General features: G+C 39.9%; 1 protein-coding gene and 1 long non-coding RNA gene across 5 annotated transcripts in view; one reads left to right on the top strand and one right to left on the bottom strand.

Moving 5' to 3' along the window:
- The window catches only part of LOC308485552, a 190,600-nt gene that overhangs the window by 9,732 nt on the left and 164,328 nt on the right, over positions 1–16,540 (top strand). The window lies entirely within an intron of this gene.
- Positions 535–16,540, bottom strand: part of SH3D19 (SH3 domain containing 19) — a 63,724-nt gene continuing 47,718 nt past the window's right edge. For all 4 annotated transcript variants that reach the window (XM_081021340.1, XM_081021342.1, XM_081021341.1 and 1 more), the window contains 8 exons: positions 15,978–16,050; positions 14,808–14,938; positions 11,869–11,927; positions 9,162–9,349; positions 8,854–8,897; positions 7,426–7,612; positions 6,061–6,158; positions 535–5,181 (listed from right to left, as the gene is read on the bottom strand). In XM_081021340.1, coding sequence (XP_080877466.1) covers positions 5,065–5,181; positions 6,061–6,158; positions 7,426–7,612; positions 8,854–8,897; positions 9,162–9,349; positions 11,869–11,927; positions 14,808–14,938; positions 15,978–16,050 — 897 coding nt within the window. In that variant the 3' untranslated portion in view covers positions 535–5,064. The remainder of the gene's footprint in view (positions 5,182–6,060; positions 6,159–7,425; positions 7,613–8,853; positions 8,898–9,161; positions 9,350–11,868; positions 11,928–14,807; positions 14,939–15,977; positions 16,051–16,540) is intronic.

Below are 16,540 nucleotides of genomic sequence, written 5' to 3'. Positions count from 1 at the left end.
CAAAAGAGCATGTCGTCTATGTACTGAAAGATTTAGGATTGTACTCCTAGGTTTATTAAAACCAGTTTTACTGAAGCACAGTTAAATACTTGTTTTTTCAGAAGCATGACTATTAACATTAGAAAATTTTAAATTGGAAACTTTGTTGGTTTAATAATAGTATAAATCAAGCATGTCCAAAGTCCGTTTTGGGGGCCTAATTGGCCCCTCTGGTTGGTTTAATCCGGCCCCTGTGGCAGTTTTTTTCCTGGGGTAAAATCCTAAAAAAACCCCTCAGTGGCTTCAATTCTAAAAGAAGTCCAACAACTCCAATCCTAAAAAAAGAAAAGAAAAAAAGCGCTCAATAACTTTGGTCGGCCCCCACGCCTCTTCACTTCATCAAATCTGGCCCTCTTTGAAAAAGGTTTGGACACCACTGGTATAAATAAACCCACTCTTAAAACTATGACACTTAAGACCGAGCCCACTGAAATAGCTTTAATCGCCACTACCTTTATCTAAGGCTGCATCTTACGCATATTTACACAGAAACAATTTTTGAATTCAAATTTTATTTTTGAATATATACAAGAGATTATGCATAACAAGTATCTTGAAATTTACAGAAGAAGAAAATGGTTGGGAAATGTTGGTATTGTTTAGTAGGCACATTATTGTGACGACAGAGTAGGTATTTGGACAACATAAAATGGAAGTAAAAGATAATCCATATTTGCTTGCTTGGTGATCTTGTTAAGTATAAGATTGTGTCTCATGGTCAGAGCCTTGCAGAGCCAGGCAGAGGCCCGGGCCAGGTAGTAATGTGCCCCCCCCTTTTTTTACCCTGGGGATAACTGAAGTCTTATAAATAAGTAAGTATATAAATAATTGTGAATATGCTGACCGAGGCCCCCTTTGGAATCGGCGGCCCGAGCCAAGTGGCCCATATGGCCCCCCCCCGTCTTTCTGTGCCTGCTCATGGTTTCCATAGAGTTCTCAATCAAAATGGCCATGCCTAGCTTGTTTCTGGGTTTGGAAAACACAGTAAATCTTGTTGGTTTTTATGGAGCAAGCAGTAAACTTTGAACTCTGTAAATGATGCCTTCATCCTAGCAGCTTCTGGACCACGTTAGCTGAACTTACGATTACTTGTGCCTGGATAGCCCAGTTGGCTAGAGCTTGGAGCTCTACAAATCTATGAAACCAAACTTCGCATGATGCTCCCCGTGTCCAGTCAGTTGTTTCACTTTACACCGTTTCAGTCAAACAGAAAAGTTTATTGGTTAAACAAACATGGGGTACCATAAAGTGGAGGGGGAGTACACTGAATGTCCAGAGGTAAAGTGGCTTTTGTATGTAGATTTTGTAAGTTTAAAAATCCCTGCAGGTTTAAAATAAACTCGTATACTTTAACAGTCCCTGGTTTACATTTATGATTGCATATATATTTTAGACTAATTTGCCCTATCCTGCTTTCCCACGGAATGGTATGCTGTGGAGTTTAGATCATTATCTAAAATACTTCATAGTCTCATTCTGGAAAGTGATGTCAACTAGTCATGCATTTAATTTTTAAGGAGTATTTTTCAAGTTTCAATCATTAAAGCTGTATTATGACCCTCTTAGATGGCACTGTTGGGGTGAGATTGTTGCATTTGGCAATCTTGGTATGCAGAACGATGAGAATAAAAGAACGCTCAGCCAGTTGCCTATTTAAATTAATGAGATGCTAATAGATATAATACCCATTTAGGAAAAAGCAATTAATGCATTTTCATTAAAGAGGCCAAAAAAGTCAGCAATTCCCAACTGCCTTAATACTTAAATCTCTATTTGTTGGCAATATTTCTTTGAAATCATTAGAAAAGCAGGCATTTTCAACAAATAAGTAAACATTACCCTGAATCTGGAATTGATTTTCAGTGGGCACTTCAAGTGACCTTCAGTAACTTAGCTAGTAACTGCACAGGATATAGCTTTGATAGAATGAGAATCTGCTAATGGCTGTTGTAAGACAGCCAGGGCTATATGGTGAAAAAGGTGGCTTTTGCATAGGACATATACTGCTCCGCTAAAGTATGAAAGCAACTAAGAATCCAGATGGGCGGGGTATAAATAATAAATTTTTTGTTATTAGAGAATCCATAATAGCTGGATGAAAAGGCTGGTACAGTGGTACCTCGGTTTACAAACTTAATCCGTTCCAGAAGTCCATTCTTAAACCAAAACACTTTAAACTGAGGTGTGCTTTCCCTAATGTGGCCTCCTGCTGCCGGTGTCCTTCCACCGTTCGGATTCTGCTCTTGGTCCGAGGTAAAGTTCGCAAACCGGGACACTGCTTCTGGTTTTGCGGAGTTCGTAAACCGAATCGTTCGTAAACAGTCCTGTTCTTAAACTGAGGTACCACTGTATTGCCTTCATACTAGCAAAGCCCCATATACTGTTTTAGGTGTGAGAATTCATATAGTAGTCCATATACATTTTGCACTGAAAGCAAGTTGGGTGAGTATGTATGACTCATCTATGAAAAGGCACAGAGTAAGTTTGTTCTTATAAAGATTAGATAACCCGAATTTTCTTTAAGCACACCTTTTAGGTAGCATACATAAAACTTTCCATGAGATGGAAAGTGGTCAATCATGACATATTAGGTACAATTAAACAATCTTGCCTACCTTACCTTTCCTAGTACAGTGCTAAGCCTAAAGTCACTTCTCTATCAGAATGAACAGTTTTTCAGCTTACTGCCTTATTCAAGGGAAGGAGGAAGAAATTTACAGTAAACATGGGGTTTCTCCAGACCTGTTCATCTAATATCAACAAGGTTTACTATCCTGGGTCCAGGTGTAAAAATAACCAGTTGACATTTGACTTGTTTTTAAAGGGGAACTTTGAAATGGATTAGGAGATAAAATTTGGAGAAAGCCACCTACAAAGTCAATTTGAGTAAGTTCTTGATCAGCATTAATCACCTCAGTCCTCAACTGACCAGATTGCAAAAGAATTGCAGTTAAAGGCAACCTGTAGCTGCTTGAAGCTTTCTGTATACTTGGATGAGAAGCAAGCCTGCAGTTCCAGGCACTGTTAATTCTGTTTCATATTGTTCAGAGGAGGGTATTTGTAATTTCAGTATCCTCGTGTTTAACAAAGTTTTGGTTTTAAAATCTGAAGCTGAATATAGCAAGGATCTGAAGAAGACTGGGTATCTACTGCCCATGCAGAAATGAATTATTTGTACCTATGTCATACAACTACCCAATTGGCTGGAAGAAAGTGAAGACATTAATTTATGTAGAACTCAACTTGTTATGAGCAAGATGTTATGAGAAAGTAGTCAAAAGTTCTAGTCAGTCTCTGAAAAACATTGTTAAAATTCAAATGCCTAGTACCTGCTCTGGATGCAATTGGAAGGTTCCTTCTTTTGAAGATACAATTTTGGAGTGTCAGTGAACGGCCCAGGGAAAGACTTAGGATGGTTGAATGGACTGAAATCTTTATGTAATTGCTTTTGCAGTTTCACGGTTTCTTGATCAGTTTAGATTCAGTCTAGTTGCCTGTGGCTTAATCAGATTTTTAATGTATATGCATAAAGTGCTGTTTCCTACACTAACTTGGGTGTGGGTGTGTAATGAAAATTATTCAGCACAGACCTGCATTACAGATGTAGGATAAGTATAATACAGCCACCGAATTGCTATTTTTCCTTTATCATCTTAACTAGATTCATCTTAGAACTCTGAAAAAGGCAGGCAAGAACAAACCAGCATGCAGCTTAGATGTAAGTTACACACTTTTTAGAGACACACAGGAAGACAAAATCCATGGGCAGCAATACAGATTTTTGACAAAACTATGGTATGTCTAACTTGTTATAAAGAAGCGGTCATATAGGGTGGTATCCAACTAAGCCATAGCATTGACTCAATGAAATAAGTCATTGATTTCTGCAGATCTGCTATGAGTATGTCTTAGTTGGATGTCACCTATAGCGAGGCATATTTTCACATGCAACATTATTTCGAACACAAAAGTACTCTTAGTTCAAGAAAATATGGTGAAAAGATGACAAGGGAAGTCAGCAAAAGGTTTAAAAAATTGAATACAATATGAAAGAATGAAGGGTATAAAGCACCAGGTTGAATTGAAGGCAGCATTCTGAATAGGAGAACCTTTTATACTGTAATTACTAGATAATGAGCCACTTGTCTGCATAATTTAGTGGTGAAGCATGTGCCCTGCACACATACTGTTTTGGATTCAGTCCTTTATATGACCAGTTAAAGATCAGATAGCAAGCAAGAAACTACTGCTTGAACCCATGTAGAGCCCCTGGCAGTCAGAGTAGATAGTACTAGGCTAAACAGAACAATGGTATGGGTTGGTATAAGAACCTTCATTTGCTCATATAACTGAGTAACCTTCTAGACCAGCGTTTCCTCAAACTTTGGTTTTCAGCTGTTGTTGGATTACAGCTCCCATCATCCCTAGCTAGCAGGACCAGTGGTGAGGTCCAGCAACAGCTGGAAACCCAAGTTTGAGAAACACTGTTCTAGAATCGTGTTTCATGATATTTTATTCCTTTAACACTAAGTGATGGAGTAAGCAATAAGTAGTTTAACATGGTTTCTGAAACAAAAAACCCAACCCACCAAACCCTGTACCTTACAGTGATCAGACTGTACATCAGGGCTAATGTTTTCACACAGTGGCTATTTAGTGTTTACTGATTTAAGTATAGTATGGCATTGGAAAGGAAGAACGCAGCTTGAATATTTAGCTGCATTTGCTAAAATGCAAGTTGCCAGCAGTCAAGTATTGTACCAAATTCCATTTCTTGGAAGAATGAGTGAGCAAGACTTCTAAATAAGTGTAAACGTGAAACAAAATATTGTATAGTCTACAAAATATTGTATATTCTAGTATACCTTTATAAAAATAGTGCAAAAATGCATTTGATAGTCAAAGAGTAGATCATATGATCATAGAGGGCAACCTTTGCTGCCTGCAGTAATGTGCTTTTGTGCTAGTAAGGTATTTGCTTGTATAGGCTTCTGTAGGCAGATGGTCCAAAACTGGGTTTTATCTTCAGGAGGGATGTATAATCTGGACAAAGTTTTTGGGGAATATTCCAGTTTTGCCATGTAGCTCTCCAGTCATCCATTCTTCATCTACAGACTCCAGTTCAGTTAGGATATCACCAACCTGATGGAATAGTTAAAGTAAATATAAATCTGGAAGGATGTCATTTTTTCAGTATTGTCAAGTTCCCATAGATGGTCTTCTAGTGGCATTCTGCTGAAGTTCTATATTTGCTTGCCATTCCTTTAGGTTGGATGAAATGAATCTTACTGCACAAAATAAAGACTTTCCTTGAGTAGCCAAATTGCAGGCGGTATTTTGTTTGCCAGTATGTTCTTTGTCAGCTGAGAGGTAGCTGATCGTGGCACCAATTTCAACAGCACCTCACTCTTATCTTCAGTTGTATTCAGCATACTATAGGAATTGCCTTGACCATCAGTATATCTAGCTTAGCATTGTGTACATTGATTAGCTAAGGTGCTCTAGGGTTTCAAACGACCCAACCCTATTAAGATATGCTAGGGACTAAATCCGAGGCTTCCTGTCTCCATGCACACTTACGTTTATGTCCCTTACCCCACTGGCCACTGGATCAGTTTAGGGAGGCCCAAACATTTAAGCAATAAACAGCAAGTATATGACCTCATATTTTAGGGGCTGTAGCTTAGTGGTTGAAAAGACCCTAGGTTCAATCCCTGGGGTCAGGTCAAGATGGGGACGGGAAAGACTGAAACCTTAAGAGAGCAGCTTTCAGCTATGGTTGTCAATACTAAGCTAGCTAGACCAATATTCTGACTCAGTCTTAAGTCAGCTCTCTGGCTTAGATGTAACAATAATACTTCAGAAGTAGCTCTATCAAGTGGAGAATTGTCCTGGATATACTTATTCAACTTATCAACTGAAAAAGAGATGCAGATCAATATTTTAAAGAGTTACACAGTGCCACCTTTAGCACTGCAGTGTGGCAAATAAAAAAAAAAATGGATGGGTTTAAATAGATACCTTGAAGGAGAGTTCATCTACGTTCTCAGCATGGAAGTTATATAAAGCCTTGGCTTTTTGTTTCTTAGTACCTGGAGGTTGTGATGACTGTGTTCCTCCTGTAAAACAGAATGATAGTATTATTCTTTCATCGCAAAGATGGCAATTGTACTACACTGTTTCCCATTAGCTACCATATTTCTTACTTTCGTCTAAAATTTGATTGAGTGGAAAGGGAGAGGAGAGCAGGATGCATATTGTATACCTAAGTTTGTTTCCCATGTTTTTTCCAAGCAAAAACAAGTACGAGTGGAAGTTTTGGAAACTGTTCAGGGTTTCTTAAAGCACGGAGTTAGTTGGAAGTCAAGTTGAGGCATTGTGTGAGGTTAGGAACCACTCTTTCCCTGTTGCCCCCTAGCTGAAGAGACGTGAGCATGATAGTACCCAAAACATTATTGAGATAATGCCAAACCTGTGGTCTATGTCAGTGCTACTGTGCCAGTAACTGGCACTGTCCCAAGACACTCAAACAGCAGGTTAGTGGGATTTTTATAAGCACAACAGTTTGGGACTGCGCTGCTTGTATCCCACATGATGCTGCAGCTTTAGGATCTGGGTACCAAAAATACCATGGAATTTATGACAATTGTACATCACCAAGGTACACTCTTCATCCATCTCTGTCAATTTAGTGAGTTGCTTTCTCTGTCTAAACAAATGTTTTCCCTTAAGAGTTCATTGCGTTTTCTTTCTTTTTTGCAATACTAAGCCCTGTGTGTGAGAGTGGTGATTTATTTAGAAATGTAACCAAGCCTCTCCTAGGGATGGACTAATTGTTAGATCCATGGCAGAATGTGTCACGCTTCAGGGACCAACTGAGGCTGTCTGCCTGTCTAATTGCTGCCATAATAAGCTTATCTGCAAACTCACTGCAACGGAGCGCATTTGAGTGTTGGGAAACTGCCTTCCATTTTGAACGAGCTACCTAAAGTGTGGCATTTGCATAGAAATCTAGAACAGCACGAAGTGTGGTAGTATTTATAAATTAATTCAAAGGGATTTCATCTGCCCTGGAAGCATTGGAGCTTCTGCATCAAAATTTTCAAGGGCAGCATCTTGATGAAGAAAGCTGATTGGCAGCAAACTGCATCATGTAGAATGGGCATTTCAGGAAATGTATTTGTGTGCAACCTGCCACGTGTCCATCTATCGTAGTGGATCATGCAAATTACCCATGTCCTGAAGCCCCTTTCCACGTACCCACTAAGGCCTAAAAGAACTATAAGCCCTTCATGTTTGAATCCACTTTATACATTTCTAAAAACCTTAAAAGTTTATACAGAACTAGATCAAGAAACTCCCATTTTACATTCCATTCAGCACTACCTGAGCAAACATGAACAAACACTGCAGGGAAAATTCCTTCCTTTCCATTCAGTCTCCCTCTGTACCACTCTGAGTCCAAGTGTTCCAATATCAAGATGTGATCTCCCCTTTTAAAGGACAAGTCTTCCTGCGTTTCTGCTGTAAAATCATGGAGTGCATCACACCACTGTTCGGCACGTCCTTCCAGCTGCAAAAATGGAAGAGAGAACTTTTCTATTACTGTATGGAAAGCAACCCAGCCCCCATTACTTATGTACATAATATTTAATAGGCTTAAAGCAGATTACTGGTGAAAAAAGCTTTATATCAATCCTGGCCTGTGAAGCACAAAGAAAAGATAGCATATCTTTTGGCTCAGTTTAAGTAGCTTATTTCTCTGTGCGCTCCTTACACTAAAAGGCAGAAGGTAATGTGGCGTTCTGAGTGCACACATCTTATTTCATTGACTTTTATGGAGAAAGCGGAAGCCCAATGAGTACAAAAATTTAACTGCTTTCCAACCCAGACCCCTGGGCATGCAACAGCAAGAGGAAACTCTGAAATGAATGGGCTTCCTGCAAGTCTGCTCTTGCTTCCTTCTCTTGACTCCATTTTCCTTTTATGATCGCATCTGAAGATGTTGGCCCCATTTGAGAATGTATCACTGCAGGTTTTTAATCCTAAACATATATGCCAGAAGAAAGAGCTGTTGAATTTGGTGTGCTTTACTTATAAATGAGCATGTTTAGCATGAATCTATGAAGAAGTGCCCAGGAATAATAACGCTTTCTATTTTGCAAAATATGATAATGAGGGTTACCCAGCCCCTAAAAATAACATTTTGTTCATTTGATAAAAGCTAGTATTACTGGTATTGTTGATTTAGAAGCCAAGCTCTCGGTTCTTTTCATTTTATATTAATTGTCCAGTGCTTCTGTGCAGCCATAAATTCTCAGTTGTCACCAACGAGAGACTGCTTTTTACTCATCTCTACAAGCACACCTAGGGGATCTTTATCAGTATCAGAAACAAAAATCTAATTGTCAGTGAAATAAGCAACTCAAAGAATTGTTGGCGGAACAAAAGTGTTTTAAAATAAACCAGAAAAAAATGTTTGGATTTTTCTTGCTAATCGCAAATCTGTTATTTCCTTGAAATTTGTATAATTTAAAACTTTCTAAGCAATTGGACTGAATCAGTCAGGAGTTATGGGGGTGGGTGGGTGGGTTTCCCTATGTCCCTCATCTCTTTTCACAATGCTTCAAGCCCCATTTCACCACCTCCATTCCACATGTGTACTAGGGCATTTTATTTCCCTTCCACTTTCAGTGACCCTACCCTCTGCTTCTGTTCAGGGTGTGAAAACTGGATTCCATCCATGTTAATTAAAGGTATACCTAATGGAATATTTACCAAACATGTGAAGAGCAGAAATGTTAAATGGATTACCTGTGACACAGACACAGAATTCTTATTCAGTGATGTTCCACCATCTACATAAGAGGATGATAAAGGGAATTATTATTTATCACTTATAAATCACCTAAACTTTTCTAAGCCCTATACAGAGATTAAGAGTTAAGGCAGTACCTGCTTCCAAGATTTGAATCAGTGTATGTTCCACTGGCTGAGTCAGGATGGGGGAGTTATGCCCTGGCTCAACTAAGAAAGCCCAAGCTCTGTGAATCCAGCATCTCTCATCTCAGTGAACCTTAGGTTTGGACTGTAATGTTACTCACAATTGCTTTCTGTATTACCTGGTCCAGGGAGATCTTCAATAATTTCTACGAAGTTCAAGGGGAAAATTCCAGATGTGCCTCTCAGCTCTCCTCTAGCCCATTCTTCATTGACATATTCCTTCAAAGTAATAATTTCACCTTCTGAAAAGCTTAATTCATCTTTCTGATCTCCGATGTACTCAAATCGAGCTATACATCTAGGGCCTCTAAAATAACAAAGATAACAAAACAAAGCTCAAAGGAACAGCAGTAATAGCTCCCCCCCCCCTCTTGCTCCAAACCATCAACCACATTAAGAATGGAGCAACAGCTTTATTCTAAATGAGCCCCCTTCATCACATGTATGCACTGACTGCTGACTTGAAAAAACAGCCTGCCTCTTTCCATTGATGTTAAGCCCATTCCAGGGAATCTCTACCCATATCTGACACAAACAGGTACTATGTAGGTGCTGTGTCGGTACAGCTGTCAAGCAATGCAGTATCTAGTCTTCGGTGAGGCCAGGTTGTAAAGATGGCCGTAATGCTCAGACCTGAGCAGCTGGTTTATATACAGTGGTACCTCTGGATGCGAATGAGATCCGTTCCAGAGCCCCGTTCGCATCCAGAAGTGAACGCAACCTGCATCCGTGTGTCTGCGGGTCGCAATTCGCTGCTTCCGCACATGTGTGTGACATCATTTTGACTGTCTGCGCATTCACGAGTGGTGAAACCCGGAAGTAACGCGCTCCACAGCGCGCAACCCGAAAATACTTATCCTGAAGCTACTTCAACCCGAGGTATGACTAATGCAAATTCTCACTGGGATCACGGATGCAGGTGCATAGAAATCCATTTATGTAAACTGGGTAGTGCACAGACATTGCCAGCAGGAATTGATGCAACTACCTCAATACAGAGCTCAACTTAACACTTAACATTTCTGCATGTGATTTCAAACCAGCCTACATGATCTCAATGTGGGTGGAAAGGTGAGATTTCCAAAGTGGTCTCAAACAAAGAAAACAGTTCGTATTACGTCCAGTTATTTGGCTCAGAACAGGAAGTGCAGATATGCTGGAAATCAACGTTGCTTCTGCAATTCGCAGCTGGCAAAGCATGTACTATTAGCAGAGGGACAACCCATCACTTTGGGTCATAACCAGGCTGGAAAAATGAATTACTATAAATGCACCTGTGCCAGGGGGGGTTTCCAAGGAAACACTCCTGCCTTCATTCAAGCCAGCAGCCACATAAGTGGGCAGGAAGGACTCATGGATTGGCTGGGAAGGACATGAATTCTCTGGCTCATAAAATTTGAGGTGGGAAATAATTATTGGGCCATAATGTTTGATATTTTAAGTGACCGCTATAGCCCTGAGGTACCTATTTCCAAGCCAGAAAATTAAAAAAGTTTCAGTGATATCTCTAGTTTGTGTGCAGTTTGCAGTCTCTGTTTTCATCACTGGCTGAACAAAAAAGGATATCTGCAAAGCGAGGGTGGGTGAGACTAGCAACACAGTAAATTCAAAGTAAGGTATTGTTAAAGCCATGTTGGAGGGCAGATGACACTGAAATATTATTTTAATGACATTGGCAGCTGGTGGTTTATCTCCAGACTGATAACAAATGGAAATAATTCAAATCACTTTTTCTCGTCTGAAATATAAAGTAAAATGTCCAGCCTTCTTAAATATTTTTCCTACCGTAATCAAAATTCTAATAATAAATAAAAAGACAGATGTTCCCATTAACCTACTGAATGATTATTGTACACAATAAATAAATTTTCTGCACACTACCAAAGAACAATAAATTATAGCTCGAGAGTTAAAAATGAAAAAGAATTGTAAAAAGTAATCCTATAGTAGGCAGACACTCCACAACTGAGTGTAATCAATCCAGTACCTTAATTGCAATTTTAAAATGCTATGTAACAATATTTCAAATGACAGATCCACTGTGTCACTGGATATATGCAAATGTTTTGATTTAGCAGGGACCTCACAGATACGTAAGAAATTTGCAATTGCTACCTTCCTCACATAACTCAGTCTTTAATGAGAATCAAAATAGGTTACTGTTTTTTACCTTCAGACATTTTATTGCCTATCTTCCGCAAGTACAGGCTCTACATCTAGAACAAATTAACATCAATCCTTGGAAAAACACGTTTGAGGGATGATGCCATCTGCCAGTTCCTTTAATCATTGCAAATCAAACTAATGTTTATATTCTGCACACAAAAAACGTCTTGTTCTTTACCTTACGTTGTAATTGATCTTGAATTAACAATACTGATTTTTTTTTTAAAGTACTTTGCAAGAATCAAGCAGCACAAAGTCAGGTGGAACATTTCCCACTGTATCATTTGTCTCACTAATCATACTTCTGACACGATATGAGAGAGCCTAGAGTCCTGCTACATTATTTTGTAATATCATGGCATTTTAAGAAACTTGTGTGCTGGTGCATGAAGTTTTAGAATCAGGTTGCAGGTTTCATAGAAACCCTAGTGTGAGTGGAAGGCATTTTTATTCATGTGAGTGTCTGATTTTTATTGCTATCTCTAGCTGTGGTGCCCTGTAAGACGTTAGACATTATTCCACATAATTCCATGACCCAGAAGAATAGAGGGGTTTTTGGGTGGGTGTGTGAGTGTAAGGAGCTTCAGCTGCTTTGTTGACAAAGCAGAACTCTGCTTGTGGTTTTCTAGACATTTACTGCATATTGCTGTAAAAACTTACACAATACTGGATGATGAAAAGTGCCCTTTTTTCCTGTTGCTTTCTCCTGGAATATCAACCTAGGAAGAAGACGTAGGAAAATGTAAATGTCCAGCTTCAGAGGTTTGCTCTGCTTTGAAAACAGAATTCTTAGAAATGCAGACTTGCTTGATAAAACTGCAGTTCCACCTGCAGCCTTCATGTGGCAATGCTCAGTTATTAAAATGTTTTGGTCACGGATCAAAACCAAAGGGGTTTCTTGCACGATCAGTCTCTGATTCAATATTCTGGAAGACACACCATGTTCTATACTTTTTTTTTTTTGTTCCCAATACCATACTTCAGTATCAACAGTCCTCTCTTGGCTGCACACACGACTGGCAGAAATCAGGACTGAGAGTACAGTAATTACATGCTGTTGCCTTTGGCTCCTTCTCCTAATTGATATTACAGTCTATTATCTGCTTGTTCGTGTCACAAAAGTCAGAATAATTATTCAGACATATCCATTCCAGGACTTTGATTTCCTGGATCTCACCATCTGCAAGCCAAAACAAATAAACATATGTCGCAAAGCCTACTACTTTATTCATACAAAAGCAGAATTTTAAGAAGATGGATGAAACAATCTATTATCCAGAGGCTCTCCCACTATGCATTTGGTTTTATACTCAAGGAGATATGCTATAAACAGTCATAGAAACCCTAGGGTGAGTGTTGTAAACTTTTACTGCAAAGCAGTAACTGCTTCCAGAACCAATATTTCTTATTAGATGGCAGAATTGCAATCTCTTCTGCCACACATCAGGAAATCTATGTAAAATCTGTGTTCATTTCTGGTTTTGAATTCAGCTGCCTAATATAAATATTTTGGAATGCCATGAGGTCAATGCCATTATTTATGGCACTGCCATTATTTAAGGGATGCGGGTGGTGCTGTGGGTTAAACCACAGAGCCTAGGACTTGCCGATCAGAAGGTCGGCGGTTCAAATCCCCGTGACGGGGTGAGCTCCCGTTGCTTGGTCCCTGCTCCTGCCAACCTAGCAGTTCGAAAGCACGTCAAAATACAAGTAGATAAATAGGTACCTCTCCTACCCCAGATGAATATTTTATTTATCTGCTGTACATGTATAGCAGGCACCCCAAGTTACCAAAAAAAGTAATTGCATGGAACAGGTGTCCAACTCCTATTTCAAATTGAGTTAAATATGTTAAACGTGAAAATATTCTGGAGAATGTGTAAACTGAAGAATTACTGAAATACACTCCAAATTCTAACAAGCGCATATGGCTAATGAATCCCAGTGTTCTCAGATGGGCTGAGCCAGGTTTTTTTCTGACTCACGTAGCTCCTTGGAGCATTTTGGTTATGGCCCTTGCTTCTTACTAAAACCAAATGTTTCTAAGGCTGGAAATACAGAATCTCTGCAAAAGACATGCTGCGACTCCCCCCCCCCCCATCCTGAGACTGATGTTCAATCTTCCAATTTAAAATCTATTATTCTCTGTTGGTTAGAGGTTGTGGGGCTGATAATGCCAAGGTTGCAGGTTCAATCCCCATATGGGACAGCTGCATATTCCTACATTACAGGGGGCTGGACGATCCAATCCTCAGGGTCCCTTCCAACTCTACAATACTATGATTCTAAAAACATCCTGCCAACCCCCAAAGTATTTCCCCCCTTCAGTAAACACATTTATGAACATTAGATAAAGAAGTCACTCTAGGCTCATAGTTTTACAATTTACAGTTGTTTTCAGACCATCACAAGAGCAAATGATTGATAGATTAGACACACAGACAGACACACAGACGGACCCTGCAAAACAGATTGTTGTAGACAAGGGCAGAGCTCGTTATACTTCCCCTACAGCAGCCTTTCTCAACCTGTGGGTCCCCAGATGTTGTTGAACTACAACTCCCATCACCCCTAGCTAGCAAGGCCAGAGCTCAGGGATGATGGAAGTTGTAGTCCAACAACATCTGGGGACCCACAGGTTGAGAACCGCTGTCCTACAGGAAGCAGGAAGCACTCTTCTGTTCCTCTCTTTTTTCTAAAGTTCTTAAATCCTTCAATGGATTCACAAGGTGTGGCGGTAAGGCACAAGGTGAATCGTGGAGCAGAAGCTAATAGTTTACTGTCCCTGAATGCTTGATAAATCATAGAGCAGCCGTAAGACTCTTGCAAGCTGCAATCTTCTGTTCCCCTGGCCACCAGACATTCTGGATTCCTTTGCCTGTAGCTGGAGTGGCTAACCTGGAACCCCTCCAGATGTTTTTATATTCCAAGCTCCCATTATCCCTGACCACTGACCACACTTCCTGGAGCTGATGGAAGCTGGAGTCCAGAAACATCTGGACGGGCACAGGTTAGCCACTCCTGCTTTATAGTTGCACAAATAACAAACGCAAACAGACTCCCTTAAATTACATCTTGTTTCTCCCAGTGCTGCATATTTTGGACCCTTGCTTGATACAACCACAGCATCAGCTGCAGAGAACTGGCTTTGTAAGATTTTGACATTTCCATTCCTTTTTTAGGAGATGTACCGACACACTGAAGCCCATAATGGGTGGTCATGTTATTTAAGCTTAGGAGTGGAAGACAATCTGATCTGATGTACTAAGAAGAAGCCCCAAAGTAACATGGCTGCTGTTGTGAGAAACTGCACAATATGCTCTTGGGTAATTTATGAACACACTTGAATTAAGTAAAGGATGTGTTCTCACTTAACTTGAAATTATCATGAAAATGATGCCCATAAACTGCCAAGCAGAGCTGCGAGATTAAATAGATTTGCTGCACCTCACAAGCAACTTGATATCTGGTTTTGTGCACTCAAGCAAGATTTATCTATATGGCATGCTCAATAAAATGCACAGGGGAGAAATTAAATTAGAACTGGGATGTGTACATAGATGGAATGCACCATATTTCACTGGAAGTGGCCTACTTACAATAACTTTGACAAAGCTGGCAGGAAATATCCCTGTGCAATTCTTGCATTTTCCTCTGTACCACTCGTCATCTATTTTCTCCAGAAGATAAACAGTCTCTCCAGAATAGAGGTCCAAATCATCAGTATGTTCTGTGGACAACAAAAAATTATACCTGTTCATGTTGTAGCCTAGTATGTTGAGTATCGCTAAGAAAAGCCTCATTTAAAACAAACACTGTATGCAAAAACAAGCCAGAGTTTGAAAAATACTATAACATAAACTACTTAGGGTTGGGAGTAGGGAGTATACTGGAGTTTGGGGCCATCACAGCCCCTTACAATAGCACAGAGAGAGGAGCTAAGTTACATCTTCCCTATGAACATAAAACCTGCCTGCTAAATCAATGGGTCTAATTTACTTGGCTGTCATGAAGCCAATTATTTACATTTAAAGGGGGTGGGGTGGGGAGAAGGTGGAGTTTGGAAACTTTGGGGCAAGTCCTTCTGTGCTAACCTTCTTGCAATCCACAGAGTGTGCAGTTTAATTTAAGCCATGAACCATTTCTCTGTGTGTCTTTGGCAGTGCCAGAACATCTACCCACGTCGTATGTCAAAACAGTAGTTGTGCACAAGAGGCAAGCTGCAGTAATTCGTACTGGGCCCCTTTCCCCTGTTCTCCCATCTACCCAGATATCTCTGACACCACATCCCTCTGAAAACTGCCCACAAAGGAACCCCAGAAGCCTATCAAACCTGCGATGCCCACAGGCCAACCAGGTGTGTAACCGTGTTTATGGTTATCTAGCCATTTCTACAAAGGTAACTCAGTGAGTGACTCGGGGCATCACAGAGCTGTGTACACTTTCTGCCTTACACAGGTATCCTTTCAATTTCTTCTTCATCATCCTCATCCCCTTTAAACTTTATCACTTAGCCACTGCATTATGTCCCTTTAGTTGTGTTTGCTTATAAGCAATAAACTGAAAACTATGAATGGAAAATGCTTCAAGCATGTTGCCGTTTCCCAGCAAGAAACAGCCTAGCACTGTCAATATGTTCTGGGATGCAGCAGAACCAGTAAACTAAAATCTGTAACTAAACTAAAATCTGTAAACATGATTCCAAAAGAAAGAAGAGCCCACAATTTTAACTGTTTCCATTTACACTGCTACCACTGAACTGCACTTACCTGCTAGAAAATCATGCAGCACTATCGCATGAGGAACACCTGGGTCGGAAATCTTCCGCATATTGTCCGAATCCTTAAAACACAGTAGATTTGGAAATTGTGATGCTTGGTGTTTGTTATTTGTTGGGAGCCCTAATTTCTGTGTGGATCATCCATCACTAACTTAAATATAACCTTCCACCGATTTATGTTGTTAGCTGTTAAGACATAAAATGTGGGGCCTGCTTCTTTTCTCATTTAATCTGGATTTTAATACCACCTGATCTCATTGAAAATCAATGATCTTAAACCAGCGCAGTACATGCATCAGCGAAAAGAAAATCGCATCTCTGAAAATTGCAAGCCGCTGCTTTGTTACTGTAAATGAGATGTGTGCCTGTCTAAGCCTTTTCCTTATTTGCAAAGTTTTCTAACTAATTCTCAGATAGGCTAACTCCAGAGCGCCAACAATAACAGTAAATCCCCTTGGGAAGTATGAGCAAAAGATGCTGACCATTTCAAAACACAATATCCATTTTAATTTGTTAAGAGCCACAGATAAAGGCCTCTTGGTATATTTCTAA

This window comes from Podarcis pityusensis (genome assembly GCF_964106645.2).
Source record: "Podarcis pityusensis genome assembly, chromosome: 9".
In the NCBI taxonomy this organism is placed as follows: domain Eukaryota; kingdom Metazoa; phylum Chordata; class Lepidosauria; order Squamata; family Lacertidae; genus Podarcis; species Podarcis pityusensis.
This window is presented reverse-complemented; position numbering and strand designations above follow the sequence as displayed.